Source organism: Sus scrofa, chromosome 13 (assembly GCF_054392235.1).
Source record: "Sus scrofa isolate SSC_HxYL_T2T_F1_AM1 chromosome 13, Sscrofa_HxYL_maternal_Yorkshire_Landrace_v2.0, whole genome shotgun sequence".
Taxonomy (NCBI): domain Eukaryota; kingdom Metazoa; phylum Chordata; class Mammalia; order Artiodactyla; family Suidae; genus Sus; species Sus scrofa.
The window spans coordinates 15,694,988-15,712,773 of NC_139395.1; the positions used below are offsets into that span (position 1 = coordinate 15,694,988).

At 41.5% G+C, this 17,786-nt stretch overlaps 1 protein-coding gene across 5 annotated transcripts in view; it reads left to right on the plus strand.

Moving 5' to 3' along the window:
* CPNE4 (copine 4) overlaps nt 1-9,072 on the plus strand; it is a 595,221-nt gene extending 586,149 nt beyond the window's left edge. For 4 of the 5 annotated variants that reach the window (XM_021071322.2, XM_021071320.2, XM_084989036.1 and 1 more), the window contains exons 15-16: nt 3,789-4,025; nt 8,467-9,072. In XM_021071322.2, the coding sequence (XP_020926981.1) occupies nt 3,789-4,025; nt 8,467-8,601 (372 nt within the window). In that variant the 3' untranslated portion in view covers nt 8,602-9,072. Of the gene's footprint in view, nt 1-3,000; nt 4,026-8,466 lie in introns of all 5 variants that reach the window. The other variant, XR_014823542.1, reaches the window with a different exon arrangement.
* Nucleotides 9,073-17,786: the final 8,714 nt, after the last annotated feature.

The window sequence follows — 17,786 nt, forward strand, 5'->3', positions numbered from 1 at the left end:
CCAGGAAATCTGTAGCTGTAGGATTTCTCTATAATTTTGTGGAACTCTTCCGAAAGGAAAAAAGTCCTCTTCTTATGTGAATAGGACCTCAAGTACATTCAAAGCTATAGCATGAGCATCTTCCTAGCCTGACTTTGGAAGCAACTGTTACTAGTAGTTTTATTGGAAATTTCCACCAGGGTTTTGATCCAGCAGTCTGCAGCCTTTTACCTTTAGCTAGATTAAACCTGGAAGGATCAGATTCTAGAATATTGACAGTCTCTTCATACCAGGGCTTCTTAACCCTTTTTGTTACATGGACACCACCAGCAACTGCTAAGGCACATGGAGTCCCTTCTCAGAAGGGGCTTTAAATGAACAAAATAAATATATATATCATAAAATAAACCAATTATATTGAAATGCAGTTTGCAAAATATCTTTAAACGTGACGTAGAAGTATTGAAAATACAGTGATAAAATTAAATTATGAGAATTAAGGGTTGGCCTAATAATTCTATAATTTCTAAGTAATATTGAATGTAAATGATATGTTGAGATATTTGCAGCCACTGTAATATAACAAGAACATCTTCTGTGTTTTCTATTCTTGACTCAGTGACAAGCACAGTTAAAACTAATTTTATTTGTTGATTATATTTATAATTGAAAAAATGGTGAATTTTAGTAAAAATAAAACTTTAATTTGCCCCAACTTCACAGACTAAGTTCTTTCAACTCAGAAGTCCACTGGCCCAGGTTAAGAACCCCTGCTCTAAATGAAAAGTCAGCTACCTTCTACAGCCTGTTTTTCAATGGTTTACAAGCTAAGAATTGCTTTTACAGTTTTTAATGGTTGAAAACAATCAATAGAATAATAGTATTTCATGGCACACAAAGCTTATGTGACATTCAAACTTCAGTGTCCATCAGTAAAGTTTTATTGGAATACAGCCATGCCCATTCATATTAAGTACTGTCTATGGCTGTTTTCACACTAACTGGCCATTAGCAAGTTGCCACAGGCACCGTTATGGTCCACAAAGCCTAAGGTATTTATTATAGCCCCTTTATAGAAAACATTTTCCCAACACCCTCTCTAGACCATGACAACTCTAAATTTTCTTGATGTGGCTAAGTGTCAGGTTTTTGCTCCCGGAGGCTTGGAGCAGGTAGGGGAGATCCATACCTTGGACCATGAAGATCAGATCAGACAGAAGTTAGGGGAGGTGGCGAGTGGCAGAGGAGGGCACAGAGTCAGGAATCAGGAGGAGTCTCCACCCAGGTGTGGCATCTGCTATGGCCTCCAAAGCACACCAGGGAATCGTGACCTGTGTTCTGGTGTTTGCTGCCCCTTCTCTCCATCCCCAAGTCACCAAGTTGCCTTCTTCTACCCTTTCCCCCTGTATCTCCATTACGTCACCTTTTAAAACCCTCCTCCAAGTTCCCAGACCACTTTCTTTATGAATATGTAAAACTTACAAAACTCAGATATGGGAGTTTCCATCATGGTTCAGTGGTTAACAAACCTGACTAGTGTCCATGAGGATGCGGGTTCAATCCCTGACCTTGCTCAGTGGGTTAAGGACCTGGCATTGCCGTGAGCTGTGGTATGGTTCACAGACACAGCTCAGATCCCTCATTGCTGTGTCTGTGGTGTAGGTCAGCAGCTACAGCTCCAATTTGACCTGGGAACCTCCGTATGCTGCGGGTGCAGCCCTAAAAAGACAAAAGACAAAAAAAATAGATATGAATGAAAATTACAACTCAAATGAATCTGAAAATGATTCAGCTAGAACTAAGGGTGAGTAGTTAATGGACATGAAACAATTAGTGACATACTAAACTGTATGAAAACATTCAAAACATGTGGCCATCTTCATCATAGTGTGAAGTTCCTCTCCAGTTGTATTTTCGACTGAGTTGTTTTCTTTAAAAACATGTTTTTTCAGACTTACAGAGAAAAACGGGAACTCTAGCACTGACAGACTTTCATGTATGATCCTCAAAACCAAATGTTTTCAACATGTGATTATTCTATCTAGCCTTTCTCCCTTGAAAGATGGCAGCTTTGGAATGACTCAATTGTCCCACATTTACGTCCTGCAGATGTAGAGCCTATTGCAAGATTAATACATAGATGTCCTTTTGATTTGGCACAAGCAGCATCTCAGTGACCTCCTTCCCTCCCCTCTCACTGGGCAGGCTGTCAGGATGCCTCTAACATCTGAGAACAGTGATGACATCCAGTGGGCCTTCCCCCTGAGACCCAGTGGTCCTTCCCAAACCCTCTGCGCTGATGAGTATAGAGCTTTCTCTCCATCTCCATCCCAGATGAGCCACCAGCCAGCTTGTCCAGCTAGGACTTAGAGCAGGAAGAGCCTTCTGCCCACATCCTTGGAGAAGAGCAGCCACCTGCAGACCACTCCCCAGCCCCCGGCACATGGCCTTCAGAGCAAGAGACCACAACCTCGCCTCTCCCACTGGGGCTTTACTGCATTGCCTCACACTAGAAATACAACAGGAGGCAGCAGCAATTTTTTTTTTTTTTTTTGTCTTTTTGTCTTTTTGCTATTTCTTGGGCCGCTCCTGTGGCATATGTAGGTTCCCAGGCTAGGGGTCGAATCGGAGCTGTAGCCACTGGCCTATGCCAGAGCCACAGCAACACGGGATCCGAGCCGTGTCTGCAACCTACACCACAGCTCACGGCAACAACGGATCGTTAACCCACTGAGCAAGGGCAGGGATCGAACCCACAACCTCATGGTTCCTAGTTGGATTTGTTAACCACTGCGCCACGATGGGAACTCCCGTCAGCAGCAATTTTAAATTCTCCATTACCACATTTTAAAAAGTGACTAGAACAGAGAAATTAATTTTAATAATTCATTTTATTTAACCCTATATAACTAAGATATTATCATCATAAGAGATAACCTAGGAGTTCCCATCATGGCTCAGCAGTTAGTGAACCCAACTAGCGTCCATGAGGATGCAGGTTCGATCCCTGGCCTTGCTCAGTGGATTAAGGATCCAGTGTTGCATGAGCTGTGGTGTAGGCTGCAGATGCAGCTTGAATCCTGAGTTGATGTGGCTATGGTGTAGGCCAGCAGCTACAGTTCCGATTGGACCCCTAGCCTGGAAACCTCCATATGCCATGGGTGTGGCCCTAAAAGACAAATATATATATGTATGTATATAACCTATGTAAATAAGTATTAATAAAATATTTTACATTCTTTTTTTGGTACTAGGTCTTCAAAATCCAGTGTGTGTTTTATACTTACATTGTCTTAATTCAGATGCTAAGCTACCATAAAGAGTACTGATCTTTACTTAGATTTTATAAACGGATAATTGAGAAAGTGGATTCACTTATTTCAAATGTCCTTAAGAGATGTCTAAGAACTCAGTTGTGTACCCGATTTTTAAAGCTAAATTTCAATTCATTCTAATGAAATACAATTTAAAATTCCATTTCTCCTTTGCTCTTGCCACATTTCAGGGGCTCAGAAATCACATGGAGGTGATGGCCATTGTATTAGGCAGCTTAGCTTTGGACTCTTGTAAACCTCCAAGGCAAAGAGGGTGATCATTAGAATTAACCTGCAGTTACTATGCCTGCCTTTAGGTTCCATTCATCCTAAGTCTTCAGTCTTAGGGCTGTCAACACGGGCGCTCAGAAAAAGTCTGTAGTCACTTTTGCTGTGGTAAGTAGGCATTGGAGCCACCTGAGTGCGTAACTGGCTTTGTCCTTGTCTCCCACACCTCTCCATCCCTATCACCCTTTGGTGTTTGGCTGATGGCAGCAATACTTCATTCTGCTGATCCTGACCGACGGGGTCATCACAGACATGGCCGACACACGAGAGGCCATCGTCCACGCCTCCCACCTCCCCATGTCTGTCATCATCGTGGGAGTGGGCAACGCAGACTTCAGTGACATGCAGATGCTCGATGGCGATGATGGGATTCTCAGGTCACCCAAGGGAGAGCCTGTCCTTCGAGACATCGTCCAGTTCGTGCCCTTCAGGAACTTCAAACACGTACGCATGTACCGGGGGCTTCCTGTGGGAGAGCAGAGGTCCGCTATTTTTCTACCAGTGTTCATAGTGAAGCAGTGCAGCCATCCCCACCTGGTCCAGGCCACCTCCCACCCAGGACATATAGAGCTTGACTTGCTGGGGGAAGAAGTAACCTGAGTTGTGGATGAAGAATCATGCCAACTATGTAGCCAGCATGTCACTGGAGCCCAGCTTCATCCACATAATTCAGGGTCTCCAGTGCACCCAGGCCTTCCATGTACGGTTGTGAAGGTTGTTCCCTGCCCAAGGGTGCCTGGCTGAAGCAGCAAAGAGAAGCTGAAATCCGGCCTTTGTTCTCCTTATCAAGCCATGTGCCTTGGCAGAGGCCTGTGTTTGCCTTGGCAAAGTGTATTTTCAAATTGATAGAAATCTAAATCCTCTATAAATACATAGTCAGCTGCATCAAGGGTTTATTTAGTTCATTAATGAGGGAACTAGCAAGATGACAAAGCTAGTTTAAAGGATTATTTTTAATAGTTGATTGTAGTCAATAGGGGAAAATGTAGGAATAAGTTTTCTAAGGCCGAATCAAAACTGGTTCATGACCAACAGGGTTTTAAAAATTCAGCCCTTTTCTGATTCATACAAAAGTTCCCTCTGGGATGGTGGTGACCCTTAAGAGCCCTGCAGGGCCTCACCTGCTGTGTCTGGGAGTCCTTGGGGGCAGCATAGCTGTCACATACAGTCCCCTGTGTTGTCCCATGCCCTTGTGAAAGCTCCCCCACAGGGTATGGGTGAAGGGTAATGCTGCTGCTCTAACCCATCTTCAGCCTGCCCAAGGGGAGGCTTCCAAGCCCTCAAGTTGTCTGCATGGGACAGCAGGAGTGGCAGTCTCTCCAGGGAGGGATGTGCTAGAGCTAAATTCCCTGCAGGTATGTTCATCAGTGAAGCTACCTCCTTGCATGATGCCCAAGGGGAAGAGATGGTGTCCTTCCAGATTTTGATGTTCTGCCCTATTTTTTCAGAACTGACCACCACCCTGAGTGAAGAAAGAGCCAAGAGCTCACCCCTTAGGAGACTCATCAGCTTCCCCAAACCACCTCTCCCTGCCCCCTACACACACACACACACACACACACACACACACACACACACACACACACACACCACTGGGCCATGCAAAGTTGCACCCTCTACCCCAGCCCCTCCTCTTCCTCACATACTAGCAGAGTGTCTGCTGTATGCGAGGTGCATACTGGCACCAGACCACAGCGAGATGAGGAGCCATGGGTCCTGGCCTCTAGCAATTTACTGGATAAGTACATGGCTGGGACCTAGGTATCCACAGAAAACTCCCACTCTAAGCAGCCTGTGGGTGGTTGAAGTGGGCTTCCCTGTGGCTATAGAACTTCAGAGGGAGAGAAGCAGCTGGAGCTGGACACGAGGAGGCCAGACCTTAGTGGGCAGGGAGGTGAGGGGTACCAGTGACAAGGAAGTACCTGATCAGGTGAGGAAGGGGGTGTGCTCGCTGTCCCTCTGGCCCAAGGTCCCAGCTCCCTGTGGACCACTAGAGCAGAACACCGGGAGCATAGCACCCACCTTATCTTCCTGGATTTCAAATTAGATACTGAGAACAACTTCATTATCCAGACTGATCTACTCTGAATTTAATAAATCATAAATAAAATGCAAGGTGAGGTACTGAGTCCATTTCATGCAGCCAGAAACCTGTGAATTGCTCCCTTTGTCTACTCCCCATGGTTTCTCAGAGCTTTGGACAGGGAAGAGGCTCTGAGCTTTGTGGTTTGGAGCAAATTACTAAAGCTCTGTGTCACAGACTTTGATCTGTAGAGTAGGGCAGATGACCCACACATTGGAAGATTAGATGTGGTGCCTATGAAAAAAAAGCTCAGCACAGTGCCTGGTCTGTGTAGGTGATTAATAAATACAGCTCTAGCCATTGCTGCCAGCTGTTTTTACCTACTTTCATACTTTTTGCCTTTTCCCAAGCTAATGGCCCTCCAAGCCCTCTTTGCTCGCTGGAACCACCAACACAGATATGCAAAGATCCGGCAAATCACTAGGAACTCTGCTGTCCAACAAAGTGGCAAAGGGCCATGGGTGGTTATTTGAATCTAAATTCATTAAAAGTTTTTTTAAAAATTAAAAATCAACTTTTCAGTCACACTAGCCACATTTCAAGGGCTTGGTGACAGCATGCGTCTGGTCATTACCACACTGGACAGCATGCATATAGAATACTTTTCATCATCCAAGAAGGTTTTATTTGACACACTGTTCAAGAATATTTTTGTCTTCAAATAACAGCAAATCCATCTCACAGTGAATCACATGAGTGGTTCTTAACTGAAGATGATTTTTCTCCCCGGGGACATTTGGCAGTGTCTGAAGACAATTGTGATGGCTACTTACATCCAGTAGGGAGGGGCCAGGGATGCTGATGAACATCCTACAATGCCCAAGACAGCCCCATAGCAAGGAATGATCAAATGTATCAAGACAGCAATATTGCTAAAGTTGAGAAACCTTGGATTATATAAATACAAGTATGCTCATGTAGCTAGAAGTTAGGGCCTGGCAGCTGCTGACATTCCTTTTTTCAATGGTTCAGTAGGGTTAGGGCTAACAGAGATTTTTTTTGCTCTTCCCTCATAATGATAAAGTGGTTGCCATATCTCCAGGAATCACGTTTTAGTTCATGGAAAAAAAGGAAGAGGAAAGAGAAACAGAGCCAATCATGTCTGTTGAAGAGCTTCCCAAGAAACATCCCCCAGGAAACTCCCACTTGTGTCTCAAATGATGAAACCAGATCACAGGGCCACTCCTAGATGCAAAGGAGGCTGGAAAGTAACATATTTGTTTTTCTAACCATTGTATGAGTGATGGCCAGAGAGAAAAGGGTGAGACATGACTCTTGTGTCTTCCCCGGTATACAAGTGGGCCATGATCTAACACACAACCCTGAGCAGTTATTTATAGAGCATCCATGGATGCCAATATCCAGCATACTAAGACATCTTCAGAATGTGAAGGACCATTTTAGAAACACTCCTCACAGTGTTTTCAGATTGTTTTAAAGATATGTGTCTCTTACATTGTGAGCCTCCTAAAAAACTCTATGATATAGAATGAGTTCCTGTTCTTGCCTATTTTGTCTCTGAGAATCTCAGGGCTTAGCAAAATTGAATGACTGAGTGACAAGCCACGTAGGAAAGAAAGAGCTGGAAACATGGTCGTCTGGCACTTAGCCAGCCCCCTTTCCTTCAGGATTTTTCCTGAGAGACCTCAAACATTTGTTAATAGTTACTCTGCTTCAAGTTTTCAACCACTTCAGTAATTATTCATAATGAGGCTCATGCAATCTTACTTGCCTATGGGCTGGGTTAGTACTGAGTCCCAGGATCAGAGGTCAGACCCAGCTCTGCACGACCCCAGAGTCCCTGCAGAATATTAACCTCCACCTTCCTTTACCCCAGGGTCCATAATGCTGATGGAGCAAAGGCTTTGTTAATTAGCATGTAATTTAAGACCCTCCATTACATGGCTGCAAGCTCATTTTCCAACTGAATGCCCCACCAATCCTGCATCCCCAGTGCACTCGCGTGCAAGCACACACACACACACACACACACACACACGCACACAGACATGCACTTCCTTTAGCCCCATGGGGTGACTCACTGTCCCTGGAATAATCAAATGCCAACCCTCTCCTCCCTGTTTTAAAACATACCCAACTTAAACACCATCTCTTGGAAGTCTGCTGTAATTTCCTCCAAGATGACTCAGTCTCTTGGTTTTCTATGCTCTGGTCACATAAGGTTTGTGACTCAAAAGCAGCACTTCTCAAACTTCAGTGTGCACGGGAATCACCTGGATGTCAAGTTCAAATGCAGATTCAGATTCAGTAGCTCTGGGATGGGTCTAAGATTCAGCATTTCTAGTCAACTCCCATGCAATGAGATCTGCTGCTCTGTGGCATGTATCATGCTCTGCCTCATAGGACGGTTCATTTCAGCCCCCTCAGGTTCCCCTCACATGACTGTAACTTCCCTAATGGCAAAAAGCATAGCCTGTATAAATCTTAGCATAGTCCCTGGAACACAAATAGGTGTCTGGATTTGAGTATAATTCAGACACAAAACTGCAAAGCACTTCTTTCTGCCATTCAACATTCACCCATCCTCAGATGTGAATAGTTTTATATTTTGAGACATATGAAAAAAAATATAATTCTGAAAGTAAAGATTCATTCCCTAAAAATCTGACAGTTCTTGTCTTAGAATAGATGCTGGACAAGTCCTGAGTGAATGAATGAATGAATGAATGAGACCAGTGGCTCAGGGCGGGACTCAAGTCCTTTAGGCTTGGGTTGGATTGGATCTGGGTCGGATTCCTTTGGCCAGGTACCAAAGTCATGGCGATTTCTTCTTCTCTGCAGGCGTCTCCAGCTGCCCTGGCAAAGAGCGTGTTGGCTGAAGTCCCAAACCAAGTTGTGGACTATTACAATGGCAAAGGGATTAAGCCAAAGTGTTCATCAGAAATGTATGAATCTTCCCGGACACTGGCTCCATGAACTCCACACACTTTTACAGCGTTCTGAAATACTCTTCCTGCTAATATTTAATACTTTTACTCCTCTATTTAAAAAACACACGCACATAACACATTTAAAAATAGCACGTTTTGGTGATTTTTAACTAACTGACAATTTTTTTTGCATGTGTAGCCCCGAGGCCTGGATCTGTTAAGCCCTTGGATTGTTGAAGACTTTTTACAAAGAGACACAGATAATTATAACCTACTCTTTACATTACAGCATGGTCGCCTTGAAATAAAATGTAATCTGTATCTGTTTTTTATACAGGTTTGTTGAAATTTTGCTAAATTTCTTATTATCTTTACACTGTAAAGCATTTTGAAACATTTATTGGACGTTGATAGCCAAAACATATTTGGTTTTATCTGTTACAGGATGAGAGACTTTTTAAAATGGCAGATGCATGGATTGTATTTTGCATGTTTAAAATAAAAAAAAAAAACACTATTTTTGCGGTTGTCATCTTTAATTCCTACATGCTGAGAATGGTCTCTCCACTGAAGGTGTCATTTATCTGCCTAGAGGTGGTCTCCCTGAAGTGGGTCTGGGGCACCCAGTCAGCCCTTCTTAGACGTTCCTGTGTAAACAGATCTTCACCAGAATATCTTGTTAAAATTTAGACTGTGGTACTGTAGGTCTGCATGGGTCCAAGATCCCACAGCTCTGACAAAGACCCAGTACAGGCCCCCTGTTTATGTCAATCCTAGGAATACCTCAAACCATCCTCAATAGGCCCAAGACAGTGGAAACTTGTTACGGCCAAGGGCCATGCAGTGTAGCTCTCCAGAGAGAGGGCCCACAAGGTTGATGTTTCAGCTTAGTGGAGGGCTTCTTTTATCACTCCTGAGAGCAAACTCTATCAGCACAAATGCCTGAAATCATTGTTTGGAGTGGAGGTGTTTTGATATAAAATGCCTAGTCTTGAACCAGAAGAATGAATGTTTACTTGTATAATCTTTTTGCAGTGAAATGGACAAGTGTTTTAAAAGGATAAAAGACACTAGATGGAACCCACTTTTGGTCAGAGAGATGGAAAAGTAAATCACAAGGCAAAATAGATCTATTTGCTGTTTGCTCAAGGGAGAAGTATTAACAAGCAAATCAAATGCTTTGTACAATTTCCAGGGTTATAACTAGAGATCCTAACCTTGCAAATACATGTTGGCTGAAAGCACATTTGGAAATGATGATAAAAATGAATGACTGAAAAAAAACATAAATATTTAAACTGTATCATTTTATGAATAAATGGGGTACTTGCAGAATTTTTCCTAAGAGCTATAATCTTGTTTCTCTTTTCAAGGAAATTTCTGAACAGTGATTTATTTCACATAAGTGACTTGGCCTCAGATTAGGAATAGCTTTTTCACAGTCTTGTAGAAACATGTGGATCAGTGTTTGCAACAGACAAAGAATTAAAATACTTAGACTCAGTCCTACAGAAATAGTTGGTGGGTGTTTATAACCCAAAACAAGGACATGAGCTTCCATGTCTATGGGCTAGGAACATGGCACTCAATGGATGATTAATGAATGAAGAAAAAAAATAATCAAATAAGTGAATGAATGAAAGAACAAATGAGTGGACTTGTTAATGTGCCTCATGATCAATATTAAATCCACTGTGGATTTTTTTTTAATTTCTTAAAATTTTTATTGAAATACAGTGGCTTCACAATGTTGGCTTATTTTCAGGTGTACAGAAAATGAATCAGTTATAGGCACACACAAATACACACATATAACATATATGCATATATATATAAACCATATATACATATAATATATATAATATGTATCTTTTTCTGATCTTTTCCCTTCTAGATTATTACAAAATATTGATATAGTTTCCTGTGTTATGCAATTGGTCCTTGTTGATTTTCTATTTTATATATAATAGTATGTATATGTTAATCCCAAACTCCTGATTTATCCCTCCTCCCCACATTTCCCCTTTGGTAACCATAAATTTATTCTCAGAGTCTGTGAGTCTGTTTCTGTTTTATAAATAAGTTCATTTGTATCATTTTTTTAGATTCCGTATATGTGATATCTGTCTTTCTCCATCTGACTGAATTAGTATGATAATCTTTAGGTCCATCCATGTTGCTGCAAATAGCATGATTTCATTCTTTTTTATGGATGAGTAGTATTTGTATATATTCACCATATCTTCTTATCCATTCGTCTGTTGATGGACATTCAGGTTGCTTGCCTGTCTTGGATATTGTAAATAGTGGTGATATGGGGAGCACTGGGGAGCATGTATCTTTCCAAATTATAGTTTTTTGTGGCTATATGCCCAAAATGGGGTTGGTGGATCACATAGCAGCTCTATTTTTAGTTTTTTGAGGAACCTACATACTGTTTTCCACAGAGGCTGCACCAATTTACTTTCCCACCAGCAGTGTAGGAGGATTCCTTTTTCTCCACACCCTCTTCAGCATTTGTTATTTGTAGATTTTTTTGATGATGGCCATTATGGCCAGTATGTGGTGATACCTCATTGTGATTTTGATTTGCATTTCTCTAATAATTAGTGATGTTGAGAATTTTTTCGTGTGCCCATTGGCTATCTCTCCGTCTTCTTGGAGAAACATCTATTTAGGTCTTCTGCCAAGTCCACCGTAGATTGAACAGGTGGATTGAGTGGCTGTGGCTATCAAAATGATGCATCTTATCATTCTCAAATATCTTTCAGAATCCATTATGTTCATGTCAGCATGCCTGGGATCTGGTAGATGGGGTAGTGAGGAGAGAGCCCAGGTTCCCCAGTAGAACCTTAAGGCAGTTGCCTTCCTTTTTCAAAGCCAGACTCAAGCCCAGCTCAAAAGAATGATAAAAATGATACCTAATAATCGTTGAGGGCATCCTTTGTGCCAGCCACTGTTGTAAGTGCTTGTCACATACTATCTCATTTAATCTTCCCCAAAGCCCTATAAGGTAGATAGTATTATCAGTCTCATTTTGGGTAACTAACCCAAGGTCATATAACTCAAAACCCATAGCCAGGATTTGAACCCAAATACTCTGGCCCTTTGGGCACAAACTCCGTTTATAATCCCCATTTCAGTGACAGTCCTGGCATGATATCCATCCACTAGCCATATTCATCAGCAGATATTAAAATATCTGAGAGAATGAACATTAAAAAATGACATTTGCCTCCATTTCAGAAATCCTGGTCTCGGAGTTCCCTTGTGGCACAGCAAGTTAAGGATTCTGCATTGTCACTGCAGCATCTTGGGTTGCAGCTATGGAGTTGATTTGATCCCTGGCCCAGGAACTTCCACATGCCATGTGGACAACCAAAAAGAAAAAAGAAAGGAAAATAAATCCTTGTCTCATCTGGTGATTTCATCTTCTTTTTGTGGGCTCTTGGCATCTCACAATGTACAACGTCTCCCCTGGGAGCAGTAGAAGAGTCTCAGGATACACCTGGGTCTTCCCAGCTTCTTGCCACCATATTGATGAGACACTTCAGATACAGATGCTTCCAGGGTCTGAGCCATGTGTGAATAACTCAGGACAAACAGGTTTAAAGGGAGAGATGTAGAGAGTAGGGTGTGGTGAGGATGGTGGGAAACTGGAAAGTGTGTGTGCAGAGAAAAGCAGCTGCACTCAGCTCCAGGATCCAAGCAGAACCATGGACCTGGTGCAGGCAGGGTCCAGTTTTTCAAGACAATAGAAAACTGTATTTCACATAAAACCTACTGATTTGTAAATAGGGAAAACCCATTCAAAAGTCAAAAATTGTTTTAAACACCAAAAGGGCCAAGGGGTACGAGTCAAATGAAAAATACCTCTGGGTTTACACTGGCTCTGAGTGCAAATTCGGAACCACTGAGTTATAACCACAAATGGCCTGTGCTCCAGCAGACCTCAGTAGATAATATGTACTCTAAAATTCTTCAGGATAACAAGGAGATTTTATTTCTGTGGTTCATGTCTGTTGATATTTGCTGTATTTGAAATTGAAACTGAAAATATAATATATTTATTAATCCCTTTACATAAAAATAATAAACCCATTATATATTAAAATTAAAAGATTTTTATAAAAAGCTCTATTTTGGAAATCAAAAAATAGTGAGACAAGCAGCATTGTGTGTTTTGCTTAACAAAAGCCAACTGGATTCTTATATCTGTTTTTGCATTCAACCTGTTGTGAAATGATGTCTTGGTTGAAGCACAACGAAGAAAATCTAGCCTTAGATGGCTATGTAACTGGTAAGGTAAGGGTATTTTTATGATAATTGTGCTAATTCTTCTTTTTACCACATCAAAACTCAACAAGTGGTAGTTTCCTTTTTTATTTTATTGGAGTATTGTTGATTTACAATGTTGTGTTAATTTCTGCTGTTCAGCAAGGTGATTCAGATATACATATATTTGATATATATATTCCTTTTCATATTCCTTTCATATCAGAGAATATTGAATACTATACAGTAGGGCCTTGTTGTTTATCCATCCTATATTTAATAGTTTGCATCTGTTAATCTCAAACTCCCAACCTGTGTCTCCCCCCGCCCTTGGCAACTGCAAGTCTGTTCTCTATGTCTGTGAGCCGAAGTCTGTTTCATAGATAAGTTAATTTGTGTTGTTTTTTAGATCCCACATATAATTGATATTATATGGTATTTGTCTTGCTCTTTCTGACTTACTTCACTTAGTATGATAATCTCTAGGTCCATCCGTAATGTTGCAAATGGCATAACTTCATTCTTTTTATGGTTGATTAATATTTCATTATATATATAAATATATATATAAAGCAAGTGGTAGTTTCTTGAAAGTTAGTTACAATTTGGAATATGGAAGCATATCAATAAATGCTTCCTGGCATTTTCTATGGTTCTTTTACCAGCGCATGATTTTGTAACATCATGCATTGGTCATTTGGAAAATATTGATCCACTCAGTTTTTCAAATGTTCCAAATACTTACAATGGTTTATTTTACAATACAAAAAAAATCACATTCTTCTGTTATATAATATCACAACTGATCTCATCAGACAGCATAGATATTAAGAATTTGTCAAATTCCAGTGGCAGACTCAGGTTTTCAATTCTGTTCTTTGCTAGAAAGCTCAGCTGCTATCATTTACAACAAAAATTGTCATTTGTTTTTCTTGAAGTGGTGGGCTCACTTCATTCATTTTTTTCAGGAAAATATCTCCCAAATACCCACATCTTAATAACTATAATTTATGTGTCAGTCTTTTTTTTTTTTTTTTGAGTAAAAATGGTGTTCCATGGAGGGAAAAAGCATATGTGCTCTTCTTTGAGGCAGAGGTTCTCTCTGGGTGCTTTGATTTGGTCACCCAGCAAATGAAAAAGACATGGGTTCAAGGGTCAAGATTTAATAAAACTAGCAATTTTTCTGTTCCTTAAGAATATCCTTCAGTGAAACTGTTCTTCCCTGCATGGTTGTGCCAGTGAAAAATGGAATGACCCCTGGTAAAGTGATGCCACCTTTCTGTGAGCCAAGATTCCCATGGTTTTCCCCATTGATGATTTTGCACTATTAGTACAAATAAAATCTTAGTGTTATTGTGAAAAGGGTTTTTCACCTCACAGACTTACTGAAAGAGTCTCAGGGACCTTTGGGAATCACACTTTGAGAACTGCTTGCTCCAGACCCCTGACAAAAGGTGTGTTGGTTGACTATTTCTGCGTAACAAATTGCCACAAGCTTCATGGCTTAAAACCACATGTTTATTATTGCATAATTCCTGTAGGCAGAAGTCCAGGAAGACTCTGCTGGGTCCTCTTGGCCTCATAAGGCTAAAATCTAGATGTCAGGGGGACTGCATTCCTTACTGAATGTCTCTGAGTCAGAATCTGCTTCACAGCTCCCAGCTGTTGGTTGCACCTGTCAAATTGAGGTCCTGTTTCCTTGCTGGCTGTCAGCTTGGGGGCTGGTGGTGGAGAGTCTTTATTCCCTTACCCCTTTCATGTTTTCTACATGGCCCTTCCAGCACTGGGGGTCAAGTACTCTCAAATATTGACTCTCCCTTACTTTTTCTGCAGCATCTCTGGCTCCAGCAAGGTTATATTACATTGGTTATATTGAACCACCCAGACAGACAGGATTCACTATCCAAAGATCTATAACTTTAATGACATCTGCAAAGTCCCTGGTGTCATGAAAAATAACATGTTTATGGGTTCCAAGGATTATGGTTTGGACACATTTGAGGGGCCACTTTACCTATCCCAGAGGGAATGCAGGGTATTGCCAGAAGATGCTAAAAGGAAACGTTGGGTGTTCAAGAACTGTAAAAAGGTTGCCCACAGAGACAGAAGGGGAATAGAGACAAGGCTAAGGAGAGATAGCAAAAATACTCTGTCCAGAAGAGCTTCCTCTAAATCTGTTTGAATACCTCATTTCTTCAGTCTTTACAGCGCTTGCTGAATACAAACCTGCCCAAGGCTTGGGGGTGGGGATCGGTGTGGAGGGGAGAGGTAGTTAGGAGTGACGGAAGCAGAGGCAATATGTGGTCTCTATATGTAGAGGGTCTTCCAGCCCAGAGTTGCCCTCTGTTTCTAGGACTTTGGAATCCTTTTTGGCACATGCCTTAACATTAAAACACATGAAGGTGTGGAGCGAGAGAAGTGGGGGCACATGTGAGAAGAAATAGCAAGCATGCCAACCATTCTCATCCTCCTCTTCCTTGTCCCTCACACGAGATAGACCTTCAAATTGTCCTTAAAAAATTCTGCTTTCTTAATATCTCTAGACTCCATGCCCTCCTACCAAGCATGGTTCAGTGGGAATACCCAGTGTTTTCCAGCTAGAATATTTCCTGGATCCAAATCCAACCTTTGCTGCTTCAGAGTTGGATGATATTTCTAAGCCTCTATTTCCCATCTGTGGAATGAGATAATTCCTACTTTGACAGATGTCTGTGAGGATGTGAGATTATGTGTGTAAGTACCCAGAACCCTCTCTGGTGTTGCAGTTTGGGTTTCCTAAGAACTAAACTCCAAGAGTGAGATTAGTGTGAAGGTAGATTATTAAGGGAATATTCTCAGGATTATGACCTGTGGAAGGAGAGGAAAGGAAGTTGGGCAGAGAAAATGCTGGGTTGTAACAGGTAGATTTGAAGCTGAGATAGTCCTTCCAAGTTATCTCAAGTTGTGGCATGGCAGTCAAACCTTTATACCCCCTCATAGACCAACCAGTGATATGAGATGCCTCAAGAAGAGGGATGGTTTGGGAGGAGTCGCCTCTCTTTAACTGAGGAAACTACGGAGAGGTCAGCTTCTGGGTCCCTACATCTGGAGGAAAAGCCCTTCTGTCCTGAAGGGGAGATTGGATTGCACAGCTCAAGAGCCATGACACCTGGCATATGGCAAGTACTGAATATATTTTAACATTTGCTATTATAATTGGCAGCATCACTTTTATCCTTCTTTGTACAGCCACTGCCCTGATTTAGTTTGAGTCTTCATCATCTCTTGTCTGGGATACAAAAGAGCCTCCTAACCAGTTTCCCTAAATCTACATTGTCTTCCTCAAATCTGCTTTCCATACTGTTGCCAGAGTGATTATAATCTAAGCATTTTACCTCCCTGCCCTGCTAAAAATCCTCCAGTGGCTCCCCACCAACTTCAGAATAAAATCACAATACTTGAAAATGACTTTGAACTTAACATGTACTTGACTTTTCATCATCTGATCCTTGCCCAGTTTTCTTGACTACCTCAGCCACCCGACTCCACACTGCTAGCTGACAATCTTGTCGCAATGCATTGGTGGAAGCTTCCCCGACTCCCCCTTCCACTCAGTTGGCACCTACTTATCTTTGAGTTCTCAGTCCATGTGACAACTCCTCTTAGGAGCCCTTCGGAATCAAGCCTTGGCCAAGTTTTTCTCCTCCCAGTTCATATTCACCTGGTCTTACCTCTGCCAGAACCTCTTTCCAACAAAAATTTGAGTTTCTCCCAGAGAGCAGTGCCCTCAGGAGCTATTATCAGCACCCAATACATGATCAGAGCATGCAGGGCTGAAGCAGTAAGAGGAGGTGCCCTTCTGGTCAATGACAGATCTCCCCACAGTCTTCTGAGAAATACAGCTGCTGAGCAAAAATCAGATTCTGGTGCAATAACTTCTACCATACCAAAAGCCACTGTTTAACACAAAGATTTCTAGCCCCTCACCATGAAGTACAGCAAACTTACACTGCAAGAGAATGTGACAAGTACCTTGAGGTTGATGTGATAAAATTTATAATTCAGATATCTCTAATACTTCCCCTGCTTTTCATTAAAAACAACAAAAAAGAGGGATGAAAATGTTTGGGAACTAGGGATAGAGATTTATAACATTGTGAATATATGCACTTCCAATGAATTGTTCAGTTGAAAATGGCTAATTTTAATTTATGTATGTCATGTTACATGAATTTCACCTTGATTTCGGAAAAGCAAAAATAATACAACATTCTAATACCCAGCTTATTTGATGAGCAGGCAATCCAGTCCTTCACCAGGCTCCCAGATCCACCCTCACTTCTTGCCTTCGATGTGGCTCCACTTGTGGTTGTGGATGTGACTTGTGGTTCTTGTCACTAATCACCCCCTCCTGCATTAGCACATTTCTGGGCTACTGTATCTTTCAATCAAACTCCACCCCCACTCTCCCACCACCATCACCATGGACACCTCGCTTAATTCCCCAAAGTACAGCCAAGAACAGACAGGAGTGCTCAACAAATCTTTCCTGAATGCTTGAACTGACAACAAACATTTTTAATTGAAGGAGATGCATTTAAAAGAGGATGCCTTGTTTGCTCTAATAAATCATGGATTATAAGATGTATCATTCATTTAATAACTCCTAGGAGAAAAAGAAAGCCTTCATAAAATATTTACAAAAATTTCATATATGCTAACAACAGCACTATTTATCCCCACAATCCCATTCTTCTTTCTTCTTCAGAGTTAAAAATGTGTCTGAGCCTTCTTCACTTTGTGACTTTAGAAGTGTTTCTGTCCTTTGAACTTAAGCAGAGCATGGTAAATAAATGCTGGGATTTGGGACTGCTTGGGACCTTGATGTTTTGGGATCTTTAGGGCAAATAAAGTAATTCTGTAATTCTGAAGTTTACCTAAGAACACTAAGGTTGAGTATGCATTTCCAATCTGATG